Source organism: Cuculus canorus, chromosome 15, assembly GCF_017976375.1.
Source record: "Cuculus canorus isolate bCucCan1 chromosome 15, bCucCan1.pri, whole genome shotgun sequence".
NCBI lineage: Eukaryota > Metazoa > Chordata > Aves > Cuculiformes > Cuculidae > Cuculus > Cuculus canorus.
This window is the reverse complement of record NC_071415.1, coordinates 12,379,696-12,401,837: the sequence shown is the minus strand read 5'-3', so window position 1 is coordinate 12,401,837 and position 22,142 is coordinate 12,379,696. Positions and strand designations below refer to the sequence as shown.

The 22,142-nt window shown below is 39.6% G+C and overlaps 1 protein-coding gene across 1 annotated transcript in view; it reads right to left on the bottom strand.

Moving 5' to 3' along the window:
* MAD1L1 (mitotic arrest deficient 1 like 1) overlaps window positions 1–22,142 on the bottom strand; it is a 366,287-nt gene that overhangs the window by 328,261 nt on the left and 15,884 nt on the right. The window contains exon 10 of the mRNA XM_054081023.1: window positions 1,515–1,601. Within this exon, the coding sequence (XP_053936998.1) occupies window positions 1,515–1,601 (87 nt within the window). The remainder of the gene's footprint in view (window positions 1–1,514; window positions 1,602–22,142) is intronic.

Genomic DNA, 22,142 nt, shown 5'->3' with positions numbered 1-22,142 from the left:
TCAAGACCTTCTCCAGGGAACTTTCAAATTATCTGTAATGAAAGGTTTTTAAAAATGTATCTTATTGCCTGCATTTTAAGACAGAATAAGGTATGCGGCAGAAGAAAAACAAAATTATCAGTTTTGGAAATGACACACTGCGTTGCATCAAAAAAATGTTAGAATTTTAATTTAAGCAGCTTTACAGCCCATTTCACTCAAAATCAAAAAGTAATCTTAATCATGTTTTTATTTTTAAACTAAATTGGCACAATTACATCCAGCATGAACAGGCACTACTGGAAGGCTGCTTTTTCAACTGATGATTCCCCTTGGCCATTAATAAATGTAGAAAAAGCATTTCTCTGACAAGCTGTGAGAAGCAGTCTGGGGGAAAAAAAACCAAAAACTAATAACTCAAACATTACCATTCTTCTTTTACTTGATCTTTTGATCAGTTGTGGATTTGAGGATTTGCTTAGTTTACTTTTAATATGTGAAACATCTTTTATATACTGGTGAGTTTTTCCCCCTTTAAACTTCTTATCAAAAACACAAAACAATTTGGCCAGCTGCACTCATGGGAATTTACACTCGGTTAACAATTTTACAACTGACTAAATAGTTTCCTTAACAGCAGCAACACACACAAAGCTTTTAAGATCCAGCTTGAATCCTGCCCATCATTAGTAAGGCAGAATCCAGAACACAATCACTTCTTGAACCAAAATCTACCCCATTCCTCAGGAGACACATTAGCAAATGCAATCCAAGACAAACCGAAAGTGCCTGCCCAGTGCTCAATTACGCAGCGTTTGACTGCTTTACATCCAACAAGTTTACACCAAAGGCTGAAATTCTCCACACTGCTGTTGCTTAGAGAAGTCAGCTAACACTGTGGCAAAGCAAACAGTCCAAGAGCCTTTCTGAAAGACTGTGGTATTGTTTTTAAAAGGAACAGACAACAAGTTCCTAATGTAAGGAAACAAAACAGTGTGAGAAGCAAGAATATGTGCACCAAGGATGAGAAGCACTTTCCGGTACGCTATGGAACTATGTTAAAAAGGGCTACATGTAAACAATGCACCAAACTGTGAACATACTTTCCCACCACCATCTACACAAACTGGTCCTCTAAGCAGTCAAACCACAGTCCTCAAGGTTCTGATTCCCTTTCCCTTAGCCAAAGGACTACTCCGCACATTTTGCTGTGCCATTCCCTTTTGAGATGAGACGGTCTCAGAAAGCAGCTCAATATCCCTTGCAAACACTTCAGTTCACAAAATAAAGCTGGGTAAACTGTTCACTGCATCCATCCACATTTCATCATCTTTTTCTTCCTACAAAGATCTAAGTAAGCAAAACAACCTCTTCATCAACACGGGAAAGAATAGAAGAAAGCACAGAAGGCTCCATGGGACAGCAAGTAAGTCTATAAAGAGTCTCTCTCTCTCAGTTGGCAGTCCTTGTTTTCTTTCTACAACCTTTAAAGTAGCAGTGTCTTGCTACCAGCATCCACTATTCGCATCACTCACCTGTTTGTGATGGTGGAGTTCTGCTCTTTCAGCACAAGCTCCCTTTGCTGCAGGGCCACAATTTGCCTGGAGAGATCATCAGGTGTCCTACACAATTAAAACAGAATAGAATCTTTTAACAAATCATTAGTTGAAAAAATATGTTCCATAAATAACCATAAAAAAAGGTCTCACCAGAAGCAAACAAGGCAATTTCACCAGGCCTTGGTTGCTCATGTCCCTTAAAACAGAGCTGCATCCTATCCAGCTCATAGAAAAGCCTGTTTCATTACAGCTATTACTGTGTGCTCTAAGCACCATCCAGCTCACAGCATCTCACCACTGCAACCCACTAACTCTACAGCCACAGAGTCCGAAAGACCAAATTCTTCAAAGCGAGCAGCCTGGTGATTAGATAGCTTATCACACGAACAACTATATTTGTTTTAAAATACGTAAGAATCGACATTCACAACTTGCTAAATGCTACTCAACTACGAAGGGAGTCTCCAAGGAGCACAACCACAGGAGTGATTTTAAGTGTCTAATGCCACTTGCATCGTATGCAAGCCTTAACAGTAGATATATAATAAAACAGGTGGACACAGTCTTCCACAGACAACAGAGACACATACTGAGTCAAAGAAATCAGTCTCAACAGGATGAAACACTGTTCTTCAAAGACATCACACTCAATGGCCAAGGAACTGTGAGAAGAAACCAAGACACCCAGCTGGATATGGCTTGATGAAAACATCTAAAATTCAAATTCTAGTAGCAGAGACCGGTGAATTTTAAGCCAATATGCGCCTGAGATTTTAGATGTATTGCAGCACTAGACAACACTTCAAATTCCTATAGCTGAGACTGAAGGGATTCTTAATTTAATCAGTTCCCCATCTCTTTACTAAGAGATACTTAATGGCTGAGCACCAGAGCAAATACTGGAGAACTAATTCAACCTAGTCTGATGCAAGCCACATCTCCACATAACCCAAGAGCAAGGGAAAAACAACACTAGTTCCTTGGAATCTCAGCTCTGAAGAGTTCAAATCTATCCAAGTTGGAGGACTTGAGTTCTTTCCACTGGTACATAAACAGAGAACTAAATGATAACACATGCCAGAAAGTGGAAGGCTGTTGGTTTCACATGCCCCACAATGTGTGTTGGGGAAAAAAACAACAAAAAAACCTACAAGACAAGTTGATAAAACTATGAAGTGATTTCAACACAGGTTCACTAGCTATCTGCAGGAAGCAGACCTCTGACTCAGATTTATTTTTTTGCCATGAATTAAGGAAGCAGATGTTCTCTTCTCACTGTAGTTTCTCACTAGGAAATCTAGAGATAAGTGAGGGATAAAGGCTACTTTGTATAAGTGCTGATGAGAATAAGAATAATTTACACATTATGCTTCCCTTTCACTTCACCATCCTTCACCTGCTAGAGTCACCAGAACCTCAAAAACAGAAAACACCAGACAAGATAGACTGCGTATCCTTAGGCTGTTTGGCAAAAAGGATTTGTAAGCAAACAATCTTTGTAAAATTTAATGCCAATACAACAAGGCTCTGAAAAATACCATTCTAAGCCTCTCACGATTCAACTAAATTTAGATTCATCATAGCATCAGGCCCCTCTTCTGCCATGTTGAGTGCCAGCTCCCAACACCAGTGTTTTGTCCCTGTATCAAAGAAATAATTGCATAGATTTTTCTAAACGGGCAAAAAAAATTAGATTTGCCTTCATTTTTTTCTAATTCTCTCAGAAATTCATACCATAACGTGTTAGGACTGAGATAGAGAACTAAAATTAATCCAACAGTAAAATGAGATGGGATTATAAAAGCTACAGATTTCTAGTAATGATAGCTACTGACAGATTTCCAGTAAAAAACAATCACCCTCATCTGTTCAGCAATGCAAACCAACAACCAGCTTCCAACCACAGTTTCAGCAGTTGGCAGCTTTAGATTCATACTTATTTCCAGAGGATGTTTCATTGGCATCAGGTACCTTTTTTTTTTTTAAATGGAGCAGCATAGATATAGAACAGAAAATATGGCTATTGACCCATCTAAAGAGTTCACTTTCTGTAAACCTAAGTCACATCAGATGACAAACACCCCTTGCAGCACTTTGCCCTCAAATACCTTTATTGAGAGGGTTCAAAGCCCGTTTGAGGTCTACATCCTATCCCAATCACACATAATTTGGCAAAAGTCGAATTTACACAGTTCAAGTAGAAGAATGACGCTGCATGCACAATGGCATTAAATCAGATGCGCTTTCAATTTGAAGAAAATTGGTCAAGTCCCAAAGCACCGCAAATACCACCCAGCCCTCATTGCTGTGAACAGCCTCTCGTTTCACAAGTTTCAGAAAACAATGCCATATGAAGAAGGAAATTTGTCAGCATCCCAACATACACTTAACATGTTCTGGCCTTGAAAACCTTTTTCTGATGAGACAGCCATATATAATTTTTGCTGAAGCTCCATCCCTTCCTTATGGAGCAGTTGGTATCAAACCCACTATTTAAAAGCCAAGAAGTGCGCTTTAAGAGAATGTCCGCAACATCGCTTAACAACACTACTTGAATCACCACTGCTACTTGACTCGAGTTTGAAACTCTATCCTCACATAAACACACACAGAACTCATTTTCGGCAAAGCTGCTTCTTTCGGCACTGTAACTGTTTGTCCTGCAGACTGGCAGAAGTGTTCCTTCTCCTTCCCCATACGCCAGGAGCCCACGCATCCATGGAAAACCCCCCACCCCGCAGTGTGCACAGACCATGCAAAACCCTGTGAATGAAATACACACTCAACAGTACAATTCAAGAGCAGTGTGATATCACAACTGAATCATATGCTCTGTAATTATAAACATAACATCAAGAACAAACCACAAAAAGTGACTTCCAAAACGCAGGTGCAGATTAAATCATTAAGTTCAGCTCCTTCCTTCTGGGTCAGACACAGTGAGCCAGAGGCTGGAATGTTCCTCTGTCACACCATCCCACCTTGAGACCCCATTTCCCCCTACAGTAACATTTAAACAAAAATTAAAAAAGCAAAAGAAAAAAAAATGGGAGGACTAAGCCCAGTTTGGAAACAAGATTTTTTGCCCTGAAGGAGGAAATCAGTCCAGCACAGCTCAGCAGCAGAGGCAGGCAGGAGAGGGACAAAATTGCTCTTCACCAGCACTCTTTGACTTCCTTTGAAGTGCAGATAATTTGAAAAAGAGCAATTTAAGAATGATAAAAACCTGAAACTGTTCAAATGAAGTGAAAAATGAACTTAATGGGATGCCCATCCAAGTCACTCAATGACTTTCAAGTGCCCACTGGCACTGTTTTAACTTCTAACAGGAAAATGCCTTACGCAATTTTTTAATTCCTTTTTTTTTTTAAAGGCACACCACTGGCATTTCATAGATGTTTGCTGGAAACCTCTGCTGAACTGCTTTAATAAGGAACTATTACCATTTCAGTATAAACTACGACAGCTACACACTGAGAATTAGCTGTTGAAGTAACATTAAACCTAAACTCCATATGCAAACATAAATGTTCAAGCAAAAATTGGAATTTTTTTTATTTTATAATGTATTAGAACATCGATTTCTTATTACTTCTATAAAATGTTTCAAAATTCAGAGCAAAGGAATGAGTTTGATATTTCACTTAAAATTTTAACTATGGAAGTGCAAGACAAAAGTAAAACTAAATAGAAAAACTAGGCACTTAGCTCTGTTTGGAGGACAAAGTCCTTCCCTGCTTTTTTTAAATTAAATTTTCTTGAAACTACCAAAATAATGGCACACTTACACTAAATTACTCCAAATTACTTTTTTTTGAAAGTCTATTGAACTAACATTTCTCACTACAGTTTTAACACAGTATGAATATACGATGACACAGATTGGGTTGTCTCAACTAGCTCAAATTGAAACGGAACTCTCCCAGGATTTTGACATTGCATTTTAGGTAGGTCCATAAACTATTTTACACTTAAGCCTAATTAACTGACAAAGACAAGAGATGGAAGTCTGTACTAAAGTGTTTGTTAAGAGAATCAGGCAAAGAAAGGCAAATCTGCTTTTTTCTCTTCGATCAAAAAAAAAATTCCAGGATTCTTTTCTTTAAAGGCAAAAGTATAAAATCGGGATTTTGTTTATTATCTGTTTTTTTATTATGTGTAAGAAAGCCAAGAAGAGTTTTAAATACTCCTCTCCCGGAGAAGGACCTTTCCTACATTTAAACAAGAATTTAATCTTCTTCCTAGGCAGGAAAACAACACCATCTGAAGAACAAACACAGAATGATAACATGACAACAACAGGAGATTTCTCAAATGGTATTTTTAGTTGTTTTAAATATATCTTTGTGATTAGAAAAGTTGTGGAATGTCGGTAACAGTCTCTTCCTGTATGCTGAAGGGAGTCCTCAAACATCCTTCCTCTATACTTGAGGTCTGCAACTGCTTTAACTCCTCTCTCTCTTTCTGCTTATTTCTTAAGCTTCACCAGCAAGTCCAAAAGCAGCTCAGTTCCTGCCCTTTAAGAAAGTACAGCAAATAATAATCAGAACAGCACATGCATACATCCCAAAATACAGCAACACGGGACTCCTTGAGTTTAAACTCAAAACTTTCTATCAGAAAACTGCAACTCGCTCAACATCCCTTTCCCCTCGGAATACGCATCACCTCCCTGTGAGCATACCAATGCTCCCTTTCACCAGACTGAAGGCACTTTCACCAGACATTGCCACTAAAATCCACTGGCTAGGCCTAGAAGTTCCAAGAAGCAGGTTTCACAACTTGTACTCCTCTTGCAAAAATGCTCCTTCAAGCTGCTGTCCAAGCAGTTACCCCTGTGCCTATGCCTACTGTATGCCTACACCCTCCCTTTGCTAGAGCTAAGGACCTTAACTAAACAACACAGTAAGAAATCTGCTGCACACATTGTTCTCAAAAATAAATCCTAAACATTTTCTAGGCAATTAGGACACATTTAATGTTTTGTAACACTGATTAAAATGTTTTGAAAAGCAATCACCTTTATTCATTTCAATGAAGGTACTAGGAGCTGTCAGAAAAGCAAAATCAAGGTGTGCCTTACCCCGTTTCTCAAATAAACTGCTTGCTTAATATTCTATGTACAAAGTGAAGGAAGGGATTCTGAAAGCAACAAGCAATCTCAGCTTCTGAGACTCCCTTCATTTAGAGATCTCATATTTGTGTACAGATGGAATCAACAAATCTAATTGCTCTTTACCAAAGCAAATGTCCCCATTAACCACTTCAGGCAGAAGAACAACTCATTCTATGAAAGCATTTTTAGTTTTTAAGCATCTTGACACTTCAAAGACAACTGTTACGTCTCTTTTGAAGCAATTGAAAAATTAGTAATTAATCCAATCAAGTCATAATTTGAAGAAGGGAGAAAAGAAAAGGAAGAAAACTATCTTAGTCTAGCCAACAGACTTTTGGGGTTTTAATGAAAAAAGGCTTTTTCAGCCCAAAGTTAACAATACGGCACCATAACAACAAATCTTTCAAGTCACATTTCTACTTCAAAGCTGTATTTAAGAGCTCAAAGATGAAGTTAATCTTACTTTTGAGAAAAACAAATCATTTGGTGGGCATTTCACCATTCCAAACTTCTTTCTCATCCCTACCACTGCTCTAACAGCAAGCACAGAACAAACCACTGCAACTACATAAGCACACACACTGCGGTTGAGTGTAACCTTGCAAGTGAAAGGCTTAGGCACTGCCTTTCCAAAAGGGGTCCAGCTCACAGAAATCACAGAATCATAGAATAGTCAGGGCTGGAAGTTTAAGGGCTGGACCTTAAAGATCATCTAGTTCCAACCCACTTGCCATCTACATCATTGTAGACTTCCAGGCTCCTCTTCTTCGGGTGCAATTCAGTGAGAACCACAAAGCAAATCTAATCGCCTGCTGCCATGGAAGTGGCAGTCATTGAGTTTGCTTCTGCCACTCCTGGTCTGCATTGGCTTGCTGAAGTTGCCCCTTTCAAAAAGAAGCTGTTAACTGGCTGGGCTGCCCTCTCATCAAAACATATCCTCAAGCTCCCTGTGAGCTTACTGCACTACCACTTAGGTAATACAAGCTACATGCAAAGAGCATTCCTGGGCTCAAAGGTGAGACAGGGGAAACTATCAGTCTGGTCCTAAAAACTGGTGAGAAGTCAGGCAAGCCTGTTGCAAAAGATTCCACCGTGGTGTCTCCATTTCAGTTTTGGGGGTAGATGAGTAATTGTGTGCTATCAATTAGATTTGGTTTAGTACTGTCAAGATTAGACTTCACTAAGAGTCAAACCAACCTGTGCTATAAACAGAAAAAAGCTGTACTGCCACAGAAAAAGTGCGTAAGTACCAAGAGAAACTGAGACCTAACAAGAAAAACAGAATCAACAATCTTGAGCTCTTACTGATGACAAGAATGTCTGCCCACAAGCTCAGTTTGTACTGCTGCAAAACCCACAGGGATGACCTTTAATTGCTCTGCTGTTTCACATTACAGCACAAGGCTGACCTCTTGGTACAACCAGAGCAAAACACGCTTGGCTCTCCGCTTCACTCAGCTGCCACTCTTCATTTTGTTTGGCACAAAAGCTAAAGATTTGTAGCACAAATAAGGAATACAGAAAGAATATATTGACTCAAACTTCTTCTCATGCTTGACATTTTCAAAACGATCAAGGCATGCTTTGCCATGCTCTGTTCTTGACTCTTAGACAAAACCAAGTAAAAAAATCTTTTTGGTATTATGATACAGAAGAAATCAATTCGTACTTGCAGCATGCACTGCTATGCCTCATCCCACAAAAAAAAAAAAAAGGAGATAGTCCACATATTTCAATCATTCGGTAACACAAAAGAACTTTAATTTGGCTCAAATTTAGTTGCATAAAATGGAACAGTTTATAAAGGCAAGAATAAGCCACCTAAGATAAAACTCGAGAAAAATGAAGCATATCTGCAAAGCTATTAAATACTCTATATCCTATGTTTTTCCACTATAAGTAAAAAAACCAGTTCTTAAGGTCTTCCCTTTCTCCTTTTTCAGGCTACCAAGGAAGCACAACAAACCTATTGCACTTATTAACCCATAAGAACCAGTACCTTTGAAATGCTTTCAAACCATTGTTTGATGCAAGGAAAATCCTTGGACTCTAGCAACAGACACTTCCCACAACAGAACCAGCATCCTTCCCACTGCCCGCAGCACTGCATTCTCCAGCCCACCCTTCTCTATTTTTGACTGTTATCTCATCACGGCTCCATCTTTTATTAAAGAAACCCAAAAAGCCCTTTGTGAAGGCGGATGATCTCTCAGTAAATTAAGGATTCATTCACAATCAGTTTGAAGTCCTAAACCAAATACAGCTCTGTACTATTCCAGGCTCTAAGATGACATCTGTGGCTAACAGTTCTTTTTGCATAACTTCTCCAAAAAAGCCAACACACATCAGAGATCAGGGAAAAAAAAACAAACTTCTAAAGCACCTTTTAGCTATTTGGCAGCAGTAGCACAGAAGTTGTGAGGCTGGAAATGATTATAAAGTATTTTCAAAAACGGCTGTCGCTGCTCACATACTGCAGTAGGTATCAGCACGATCTTTACAATTAAAGATGCAAATATTTTTTCTCGATTTGCAATTTAATTTAGTGAATGTAGTTCTATATTAATGACGATGCTGAAAGGAAATTATTGTGCATATAATTTCATACCTACTGCCCTTAAGATTTCAAGCACAGAATATAAATATATTTAATAATGTAATGTTTCATTTTACTGCAGCAGAAGCAAAAGCTATTTTAAGTATTTTACCCCATTCATGCACTTAATGTGAGGGAAAAAAACACAGTTAAAGGGAAAAATAATGCCCTAAAATGAATAAAATCACTTATTTTAGGGAGTCATAACAACAGTAGTGTTTCCTATAGTTACCATTTATTAATGGAGTTGAAACACTCATTGTGGTGATCTGGAGCTGGGCAGAGAGGACAGCATGAACTATTTGCTAGGAAAAATTAAGGCTGCAGAAGGGAGCTGGAGGATAAAGCAAACTAATCCATATAACAGAATCGCAGCAGAACACCAATTATTTATTCTAACCACATGGTTATCCTAAGATTTTCAAGGTATCTGGATAATTTTAAGTAATCATAAGCAAAAACTTAATATCTGAAAGCCAGACTGAAATACAAAGATATGCATATGAAATCAAATTGAACATAGACAGATATATCTTTTAAAGAGATACCATTCAACAGAGGATCATTAAAAACCCTGAAAACTATTCCAGGCCAGTTACTGGTATTACATGAATCTGGGAAAGTGTCCTGACAGCCAAAATAAAGGTAATAAATGAAACCTCCAGAAGATCAGGCAGAAGCTTGTCTTTCCAAATTTCACGTCAATGAATAAAAGCCAGCGTGGAAACTTGCTCTTCAAGAAGCTGGGGGCCAGCAGGGATGGCTGGTTACAGCAGAAGGGTCTCGTATGAAAAAATGAACTCCTTAGTTTTCAAGTTAGGCAAGAACGTGTATGTAGATAAACAGACTGAGTCATCCTGAGACAGTATCACTGAACCTCCAACAGTTTCACTGAAGATGCTCGGACCAGCCCAGAAACCAGACAACATCCAAGGGGGAGCAGGGACACAAAAAACACACAAACAAACCTCCACAATTCACATGTACCCAACGATCCTACAGACCCTTCTGGCACAGCTTCCACCCACAAGGGAATTAGTAACACAGAGACATCACTTTTACAGATAACCAGGGATTCCGTCTGATAAGAAAGGGAGCTAATACTGTAGGTGCTGACAATGTAGGTCTGTCTGACTGTTTTATAGATTTCACTAAATTGATAGTCTTGTTCTTTTGACACCTGTCTGAGATAATCCTTGAGGAATATTAATTTACCAACGTTCTTGTATTGTTTTCCACATCTTTACGGACACATCATTTCCCCAGACCCTTATCAGCTGAAAATATTAGCCAGCAGTAACACAAAATCCCTAATCTTGAGCAAGAGGAAATACTACCCTTCTGAGAGTCTAGACCATATTTTCAGCTACTTTTATATAAAGTGATTTGACATCCCATATATTATTATTTACATATCTACCTCTTCAATCTCACAGCAGGGGTGACCACTTTAAACTGCAACTTTAAGCTATAGTAAAAGTTATTTTAACTTTTTTTTTTTAATATCATTCAATGTCAGCCACAGGTAAATTTATGATGACAGTTTTAAGAAGAATGAAAAGCAGACTACCCATATGTTCAGCTAGAATACTGAGTTTTTCTTTCAGACAGAAAACCTGAGGTTAAACCTGTTCCTTCAATTAATTTAAAAAAATCCAAATTCAACCAAAGACTGTTTCAAAGCTTTCCACAGCAGATGTCTCACCTCTGGCAGAAACAGGAAGTAAAACATTCCAGTTTCAGCAAACGTAGGAGGTTAAAAACCATATTGAAGTACAGAATACACACAGCTGATAAACTATTATACTTAGCATGAAAATCAATAGTGGAACAAATACAGTAGCAAATGCCTAAGGAAAACGCTTGCGTTGTCAGAAGTAGCATATTCCTACAAGTTATTTGCATTAAGATGGCACAAAAGGCATCAGCTACCCCCGAGGCTCCATTCATAGAGGATACATCCCATGCGTAATACACTTGGGGTGCGACTAGATTTCTCTAGCAGGGCCTCAATTTTACAATCTGAGGTACAAAGGGTTTAAGCAATCTGACTAGGGACACCAAGAATCCTCTGTAATTCAACTCTAGTGTAAGATAATTTAACCCCTATTGATCTAAAGGATGACTGAAGCTATCAACCACAAGAGCTGTACCCTAAATCTTTTGTTTCTTAACTTGTAAGGCAGTCAAATACCAGTATGCAAAACTATTTAAGTGCTATTCCAATACGCTAATCCTAAAACATGATTTTAAATCCTAGCTTTTTCCTTAGTCTAGCCTCACATTTAGCTATCGCATCATTCCCCACTGAGTCAATTTACCATTCAGAGCCTGTTGCTCAGTTGCTGGTTTTAACAAACCCATGAACACATGGGCTCAGTATCTGTAAGCCCCTCACCTATCTCAGGCCGCCCCACTTAATGAAGAACATTTCTCACTCAGCTGTCCACAAGCCAGCGAGTGAGCTTAACTTCAGGGAAACATATTACACCCGTCCCCAGATACATGTAAATAAAACCAAGACATTTCAGATTTACAGCACTGCCTTCAAAACCCTCTCCCCCAGCTCAGGGAGGATTAAAAAGTACTTCAAAGAAGCCCGAGTTCCAATTAAAATACTGTGACCACCCCGGGGACTCAAAAATATTCCTCTGATTAGCGAGATGCGCTCTTTGAACTGTTGAGCTAAAAAAAGCTTTCAGAACTTTAAACAAATGCAGTAATTCTCTCTCATGCTTCTCTTTTTTATAAAAAAAAAAGTTTCTAAAAATTTAATATTCAAAGTGAAGGACAAATAACACTTCAGACCAAAAGTTTTATGGCAGCCCATTAACACACCAGCTCCAGGCATCTACTAACAACCATGAGACAAACTGCACACTGCAGTCCCAGTACGGACCAGTGACACAAGTCGTTAGGATAGAAGAACCCAACAAGTGTCCTTGTTGCTACAGAAGTGCTGGCACCCCAGTATTACAGAAAGACGGTACAAAATCCCCATCCCATCAGCCCTCAGAACCACTCTCCCTCAAGGGCAGAGCACATCAGTGCCACCTCATTTTGAACTTCTGCTTTGTTCCCTTAACATCTACATCTCCCAAGCCGCACATATAAAGTGCCTCAGATCCAAGTCCCTTGACACCGTGGTAATAAAACAATAGCCCTCAGTTTCAGCAAAAAGCAGATTTAATAAAAAGCTTTTTCTATGCTTCCCATTAAAAAAAAGGGAAAAAATCAACTCGCCCCACCCCCTCAGCCTCTCATTCCCAAATCCAGAGTCGGATTACATACTCTGAAAGTTTTAACATCCAGAAGAATAATGAACATTAAGAACAAATGCTGGGAAAATAACTGAGTGTTACAGCATGCCAAAGCAGTCAGTGCTAAGTGGATATAATAAACCTGCCCGTGAAAGCCAAACCCCAATCACCATCATCCATAAATAATGAATAATTCATGTCAGAAGGAAATAGAAGCAGACTTAAAGACTTGTTCATAGAAAGTGGAACTGCTACAGTGTAATCGCATTAAAGATGTAAACAGTGGCATTTCAGCAATTACTGTTCTCTTTTCGCCAGCTCACTCTCTCAAACCCATACATCAGCTCAGCTGCCTGCATCCAGCAGTGTTCAGAGCAGCCAAAAGCAATTATGGCTTCCCTGTGACTTTGCCCCAGGCTCCTGTGACTGGGATTAAGATAAGGACTGGATTGGTGTCACAAGCACTTTGACACCATCTTGGCTTACTGCTCTCATCAAGTTTTAGGTCACTTTCAATGCCTGAAGCTACTAAGGGAGGCACTAATAAATTAGATGATAAACAGCTTCTGAAATTTGAAATGTATTCACAGAAGAGCTCCTGCTCTCTCCATTGAAAGAGACAAACAGCCCTGTTTCACAACACTTTTGTGTCCTTCCTTGCATGCACATTTATCTTCAAGCTCTTCTCTCGTCACACTGTACGATGCAGCATACAAGACTACCCCCAACCAGTTCCTTTTTCTTTGGTAAATGGATGGTACAGAACCAACCAGATGATGACAAAGAGTCAAAACCCACCCTTTTGGAAGTCTTCACAATGTCCACCCCACTGGAGATCTCGTCCTCACTCCTCCAAGATCTGCAGCTTCCCAGTTACTCATTGCCGGCGTGACTGCAGTTGTACAACAGCGCTACACTTGAGGAAAGGTGCGTCAGATATTCCTGACCCCTCAGATCCCACTCGAGCATGGTTGGGAAGACACTGCAAAGCATTTATCAGCTAGGTGTAAATAAGAGCCCTAGTTAGACAATAAGTATCATATAACTCCAAAGCTAATGGTGTCCACTTCAGACAACAGTTTCCGTGAGCAAGCACAAATGAAAGCCACAAAACAATTTAAAGTCACCAGTGTGGAGCTGCTCCGTTAGCTTCTTTCTCCTAAGCCTGCCTGAATTCTCAAGATTTCCTGTTAGGTTACTCTAATTTTTTTATTTACTTCAACTACTCTAGTTCATAGCTTGAGCATTTGCCAATCTCAGCTCAACCCTCCTTCCTCTGCTGAACTGCAGCTTCCCTCATGAAGCTCCCCCCTCCAAAAGTACCCAAAGAAACAGTGCCAGAATTAAGCATTTCTTGTAGAACTTGATACCTCCACTGCATTTCGTACTTCACCTTTGCAAAGATGGAATTAAAATGAAAACACAAAGGCATATGGAAAACAAGTCCCTCTGCTCAAAAGTAACTTTGCAAATGCAAACACGGAACATTTGGCCACAAGCTGAGCATTTAGTCTCTGCAGAGCCAAGTATCAAGTCCATGATTTCTGAACTGCCAAAATACCTTTTTTCTACCACATTTAATATAACTTTTTTGGCAAAAAAAAAAATCTGCACACAGCATATAAGAGAAGACACTTTTAAAATGTTCTAACTAACACTTATGCCGAGCAAAGAGCTCTTTGTAACCCTGCCTAAGAGGATGACTGACAAAACAAAAAAAGCCACTTCTTTTTCAAGTGCCACTTTTCATGTCAGGAGATGAACTTTTTAATTAGTGTAAGAAACATACAGAACAATACAAGCCTCCATGTGAAACCAATTCCCCTCTGCCCAAGCATCTCACTGCCCTCTACATCTACTTCAAAAACCTGAAGTCAGAGAACAGATACATCCTCCACTGGCACTGCTTTTTCCGTAGAGGACCACTTTCAAAATCCCAAGAGAATGGTCATAATTACTGTAGCAAGAGGTTCAAATATACCCTAAAAAAACTTTTAGCTCCAAGCCCAGGGAAGTACATAAACAATCACAAATCCCAGGTGCCCATTCACCACAGTCTGTAAAACTGTCCATTTTTTACCAAGCTTAAAATAAGTGCTCAGACATACAGCTTCCCTGAGAGGAGACAGGAGAGCTGCCTATTGATTTTGTATCAGGGCTCCCTCAGAAAAGAAAGGACAGAACAGTTGAAACAAATGTTACCCCCCTGCCCTCCCTTCAGAAAGCACAGGAGCTCTAAATACATGAAACCAGCTCAGCTCTGTAGTTACCCTCTGAAATGCCATCAGTTACCTAAATCAGGCTGTGTGGCAGAGGAGAAAAAAATGAGACAGGGTCAAACCCCCTCTGGAATTAAATGTGGGGATGGGAGTATGTTTCAAGAGAAGGAGGGGTTTTATCCTTGCCTTCTCTCCTCCTCCCTCTCACTCCTGCAATCGTCATGGCCCTAAGAGACAGAAGAGGATTTCATTAATAAATTTATTTCAACTTTCTTTTCAATGGTGCTAAAAATGTATGCAAATCCATTCATAATTAGGTTTAAAAATTCCATTTCATGGGATAATCAGACTTCAAAAAACTCAATTTTAGTTTTAATCAGATTTTAACAAGGATATTAAGTCCATTTCGTTCAGAAGAGGGAGAAACGGTGAATTTAACACAAAACGTATTCAAGCTTAGCCTTGGGAGATAATTAAATAAAATTAATTTGGCAAGGGTTGTCTGTAAATGGAAGCGTTCCAGAAAGCAGAACACGTTTCTGAAGGAAACAATAGCAGTTCATTACTGTACAAACAGATACAAAGCTTATTGTTCAGACAGAAGGGCACCGCAGCTCTTCCACAACAGCAAGACAACCTGGTCCCTCAAGCTGCCTCTGACAAACACAGCACTTTGGGGAGGAGAAGGTAGTTGTTGTTTCCTCCTTGTTTCAGCCAAGTCCCTTAAACTCCCCTAGCACAACAAGGGGGGGCAAACGCAGGGGACAGCACATGTAAACCTAACGATTCCAAATTAGCAAGCACAGTCGGGGATAAGAAACCACCTAGTGAGAGACAGCCCCTTAAAACTATGAAAATCTATGTGAAATTTGAGGTCGTCAGCAAGATTATTGTGAGACACAATTTCATCAAATTCAATGTAGGGATTTAGTCCCAACACCATAGACCTGAACCCCAACTTAATGTAAAAAGCATCCTATTCTCCCTGACAAAAGCCACGGACTGCTTCGGATGCTAGAACTTTAGTAACTGCCCTTCTGATGTTTCAGTTCTGAAGGGCCAAATGTTTATTTTGTAGTCCTGACAAACATAAAAAAACACAGTTCTTTTAATGCTGTATATTACTAGATTTTTCTGACACTTAACTACTAACATCACACAGAACTAGTGAATGGCCATGGAAGGCACTTCTGGCAAATACTTAACCAACCTACATTGCAAAAATGTAAACAAGAGTGGCTGTCTTTAAAGCAAAATTAAGCATTTAATTTGTATCCTCCAAAAACTTCCCCAACATTGGGCACTTTTAAGGTTCAGCAGGACACAGCGCTTTTGTCATGAGAGGTCAGACCAGATGATCCTTCAAGCCCCTTCTTACCTGGTATTCTACAAGTCTATAAAACTCTACTAACTTAGACAAACCGTTCTTGTAAAGGTTACAAGAAACAAACACTTTAGGAAAAAAGCTACTTTAAATATTTAACTACAGTCTGATATTGAGAAACAGCGTGTTTATCTTTAGCAGCTATCATAAGCCAGATAGACAGGAACACATGCATTTTCCAAGACCTATGTCTACCCAGTTGGATAAAAAAAACAAATTCAGAGCACTTCTTCCCTCTTCCTCTCCACCAGCCTTCCAAATATATCAGTTATTACGAAGTGCCAATTTCATTTCCCCTTGCCAGGTACTTGCAGACAAGCCAGCCGATAGGTGTTCTATCACCTTGATAAGTGGGCCAGCTATCTGGAAGGCAGATGATGTTTTTGCCAAAGTCACATTGGAAACCATCAGGCCTAAGTGAAAGGCTTGTCACAAAACAGGCTTGATGCCATCCACCTTGGCTGCTAAATCTACAGAAAACCACCTGAAGCCACAAAGCTTTAACTCTGGGAATACAAAGAGCATACAAGCAGAAATATTATTTGCAGATGTACTATCAAAACTGACTAAAAAAATATCATAACTAGGTTAAAGCATTATCTTCTGAACTGAGCCAAAAGCAGAGCTGTGAAATATCACCAAAAACTGTTCAAGCTAACAAGCTGATGAAACACTGACTTCCCTAATTGAGGATACAGATGCTAAACATTCTCAAAGCCAGATACCCCAGTTCTGTCCTTCTTCAAAAAGTTAGTAGGATTTCAAGCCCTCACTGAACACCTTCATGTGTAGCACAGTAAGAGAATGACTGTTTAATTAAAACAGAAAAGAAATTAACTTGGTCAGCGGGGTATATCTCAGAAAAATCCAGAATTTCATATTGCTTCCTACCCTAAAGACAGATCTTCCTTTCACTATGCTGTTCATATCAGAGTATCTCTGGAAGCGAGTTTAAACAAGTAACAAGAATTAAAAAGCAATTCCAGCAAGAAAAACCTCCACTAGAGAATGGTTCTTGCAACCGTTGCCCAGTACTCCCCACAAAGAGGTACAGCAATTGTTAACCTCACTGACAAGAGGGCCGAGAATAACATACAAAATGGGAATGGGTAAGGACTGAGTCAAAGTGGTACTAGAAGAGGAGAAAAGAAATGGTCAAGATCTCAAGTAAATACTTGTCTAGAAAAGCCAAAGCTGCATCTACATTGGATGGTTGGGCTCTCTGACAGATCCTATTTCTGTTTATAGCAAGAGGCAGTAATTGTTCAGAGATACTTCCATGCACAGACGTTTCTAACACACTATTCCAAAACGTATCATCTTCTTAACAAGAACACCATTCTGCAACAGACGCGACTTCCTTGCAAGACACAGTTCACTGCCAGATGACGAGCAAAATACATGCAGAACACATTTCAGTGCATTAGCAGCCATTAGGGGGAAAACAAAACAAAACAAGTGAAAAAAAAAAAAAAACACAAATCCAAAATTTGAAAAAATAGGTTTTGCCAATGCAGTCTCTCCATTTCACATCAGTGGTGGGGAGGGAAAGAACTTCCCAGGCTACAGTTGGGCACGTTTTATCTTCTTTGTCCTGTAAAGATCTGTCTCCATTTTCTACACACTATCCTAACCCCACAGAACGCTTCTTTTCAGAACAGGAGCCCTGAGCTCCCATCTTTGCTTTCAAAATGGGAATTTTCTTCCCGTTACCACAGGCAACTCTGACAGCTCAGTGCAGTAGCTGCTGTCTTTCAGGCAGCTCCCTTCAGGCTGGCCTTTCTAGCTTCTTCCTCATCAATTCAGGGAGAAGACAGAGATGCCAACAAACCTGTGTAGCACACACAGAACAGCACAGTACACAGAGTAAAGAGCAGCTACATGGTAAAAATTGAATCACAAAGTTAAGATAAAAAATACTTTTCCTTTTGTCTCCTCAAACAGAATTGCAAGATAAAAAGGCATAATTTATAGAAACAGCAGCAATTTAAGAACCACGCTTCTCTCTAATACTTTACAACTTCCTCACATTTAGTTTCAAATAGGAAAGATTGCAACTGCAAGAGTATCAAAGCAAAACATTTATCTATTCTATGCATAGCATGTCCTACTTGCAGGAGTTGTTACTTCTAAAAAGGTGGAGCGACACTAAATAAAATTCCTTATGCTTAAGTAAAATCCATGTTGATGAGAGTTAAGAAACTCATCACTTTCATTCTCTATGTCTTGCACATTTCTCTGGATTTTCCTATCTAGATCAGGACACTATCATCTCTGACACTGGACCAGAGATGGATTAGTAAATAATCCAAGGCAAGATGGCAACCGCTGTGCTGTAAGATATTTTAAAATAACAAACAACACTTACGTAATCACAGCTAGATCAAGAGAACCTCCAGGCACTTCTCACATTAATCTTTTAACTCACTAACATTTCAAGTTCACAATGACCTTTAAGAAATGTTTGAAAACATTGTGTGGTTCTTTTGCTACTACAAGCCACATTAATTCCTTCTCTCCAAATAATACATACACAAAGGTATTTTTACAAGCATATTCCCTTTACTAATGTAGCTTCTGATGAAAGAGGATATAGCCCAGGTAAAGATGTACCTTGGTCAAAAATATTCACTGGCAAAGACATCCCAAAAGAGGAAAGATTGACACTTAAGGACAAGACTTACACAATAATATCAACAAGGCATTTCAGCTACTTTGTTGGAGCTAGGAGCATTTTAAAGGTGCTAAAAAACTGGAACAGTTTCATGTTAATACATCTTGAATTTTCTCCCCACCCCACCTTGAAGTTGCTACTCTAGCTACTCAATTAAGTACAATTAAAACTGAAAATTAGACTTTTGGGGGGCTGATCCAGTACAGAACTCCCCACTGCGCTGATGACAAACCAAAGACACGATTAAAGAAGCACCTTCCTAGGTACCACCAGAAGCATGAATCCCTGCTCTAGGCATCGCTGAGGTTAAGCACTAACCAGGAGTAATTCATTTTCAAAAGGCCATCAAGATCACCTGCACCAAACAAACTCAAGAAAGCTTCTCAATAGATACAAATCGTATTTCGGTCTTATCTACACTGGCAGATAAACTCATCTTAATAGTTCAGTGCATTTTTCAGCAAACCGCTTATTTCTCAACATGAACAAAGGTCAGCTGTTCTCATCCTCAGGTCCCTGTCCACAGTTATTGTTCTGTGTGGGCAGAAAGATTGACATGGTCTACTTCTATTCACTAAATTCTCCCATTCTCCCAACTACAGTTCTCAGAACAATTAAACAATGCCTGCAATTCCAAACTAAAAAAATACTGCACCACCCTTCCTATTCCTAAGTCCATTCCCTTGCTTACAGATTGGTACGTATGCATTCACACAAAAGTGAGACCGAAAAGGACTTTTAATTTAGGCCCTTTCTAGTCCCTTGCTGTTACAAAACTCAAGTAACCTCTTCCACAACTTATAAGCAGTAATTTGTGTACTCTTGGCTCAACTGAAAACTGCATTCAGAACTTATATTTCTAGAAGCTAGAACCTCCTTCTAGCTCTATTCGTGGCAGGGTTACACTGATTATTTAAACGCCAATAGCAGTCTTTAGGCGGTTCTTTTTACCACTGGTGTTGGTCCCCATCCCTTTTCCCCTTTTCCTTCCCTCCACCCACGTATTTCTTGGCAGCAACTGCATCTCCTGCCAGCCTTTCCTAGGGGAGGCCAGTCCTGTTCACCAGCGATTCAGGGAGCTCTCTGGTTCCACCAGCAATCCTTTTCTGCATTTAGCTCCCCCTATTTTCCTCCACAGTAGGTGACCAGAACTCAGAGAAGTGTCTCCCAGGCAATCTACAGCAGTACTCGAACACTAGCTAGAGATCACAGCGAGTATTGGGTTTGTGGAAATGACCACAAGAGGCTGAGTAAGTATCAAACACAGCATTTGAACTCTCTGCCAGTGGCAAACCGTCCCCTTGCCATTAGCCTCTGCTATTTAAATGATAATTTCACTTTAAGGTAAACAAAACCACTTAATGTAAGGAAAGTGGCTCTTCATAAAAGTGTCTGTATTTTTGAAAGCTTCTCCTTCACGGCAGAGTGAGCACCTAAGTTCAAGCCATTTACACATAACATGGGTCACTACATGCTGGAGGAAAGCAAGCTACTTTTACACAACTGTTTTTCAAGAGTGTATCAAACACTACTTGAAAGAAACATGGCAGCAATGCAAAACGAAGAAAAAGCCAACACGCATTTCTAAAACCACCCCTGTTCCTAGCAGAAAATCTTTAAGTTTATTGGTTTGGGAAATGCACCCGATGTTTAGGCTGAGACAATGCTCTATATTCTGATAGAAAGAGGCAATGGAATATGAAGTGATATTTGCCAGTAAGAAAAGGGTCCATTGGCATCCCTACTTCCAAAATAAAATTATGTCCCCAGTAAGCATTGTCCATCTTTTCCTTGATTCCATTACTCTCTATACAGGTCTTGTGGGTGAACTACTGAAGTTCCTCAAATTATTCTTCAAGGAAGATGATGGTTGAGGTGCTAAGCTACTGTTCAATTGCTTTCTCCATCTCCAGAACTCCACATCTGTGTTCCTGGAAAGGCAGTTTCTTTAACTGTTCCCAGAGCTTTGAAATGCAAAGCAAGGACAGACATACTTTTGATGTGAGCTTGCTTAGTTCTTACCCTGGTTGTCTGAACATACATTACAGCCTCCCTCTGCCTGGATGTCAGGTGTCCATCCATTGTTTTACACTCTTCCTAGCTTTTCTTTAGCCTCAAGACTTATTACTCTGATATATTCAAATGGAAATAAAAGCATTAATAGCAAAGGAGAAAGAACACTAGTACTTTTGAACATCAGAGATAAGTACAGCGTTTTGTGGGGAAAATTAATATCTGATAGGAAAATATCTGCTTTGCCCAGCTTTGCAGCAAAGCACTGGCAGGAATAGATCTACAGTATTTTAAGAGATCTATGAAAAGAGGCACAGATGGTTGCCATATTAAAATTATGCGGATCAACACCATGAGAATGGGAGAAGACTGAATTCTGGCTAAAGCACAGATTTTACATCAGGCTTCCAAACATCACATTTAAATACATTACACCCAAACATGGCCTGAAGTCTCCCCAAACCGCATTCTGACTACTCTGAAAAATAAAGCTCCAGATTTTGAGATGACAAAGGAATACTTTCTCTTCACCGCTGTCAAGGAAAACTAAACCATAAGACACTGCAGAGAGTGAAGAACAATGTACATTTTAATATAAGATAACAGGATAACGAAGAACAGAAGAGCTTCGAGCAATATTCCAGCATATGCTGCATGTCACATCCAATAGGTGACAGCTTCCTCCAAGACTTCTTTACTAGTGGCTTCAGTACACATACAATTATTGTATGACAATCACAATTATTCTTCTCTTGAAACTCCTGCCTCTAAAAACAGTCCCCTTCGGAACTGCTCGGGCACTTCTTCCTCAAGTGCCCGAGTCCCTGAACCACCACCTTAATTTCCACTTGAGGCAGAAGCCCCACATGACAGGAATGGCAGAACTGCTCAAAAAGGAAACTAACTGGCAGAACTATGACAGAGACATTCACACAACATTAATCCCTGCGCAGAAGACAGCAGAAAGCGCTATTGTGAGCAATTTTGTGGAATATCAGTGACCCACCTACGTTCACCCTCTTCACAGAGAGAGTTCAGTAGCCTTTATCGAACCTTCAGCTTCAATGGAAGGCAAAATTTTTAATGACAAAATTAAACTCTTAAAAGTAACCACACTGTTAATGTGGTACTGTGTCTGTACAGGACAACAGCAGAGAATTTTTCCATGAGGTAAGCTGAGGCCTCATAACTGTAAAAGCTTCTCTAATACGTATAGCTTCTTTTTTGTTTTGGTTTTTGTTGTTCATTTGCGGGGTTTTTTTTAACTAGCATTTCCCCCTACATAGTATTTATCTCTCTTTTTGGCGCCCTGGGAATTCCCACTGCAGTGAGACAGCTTGTT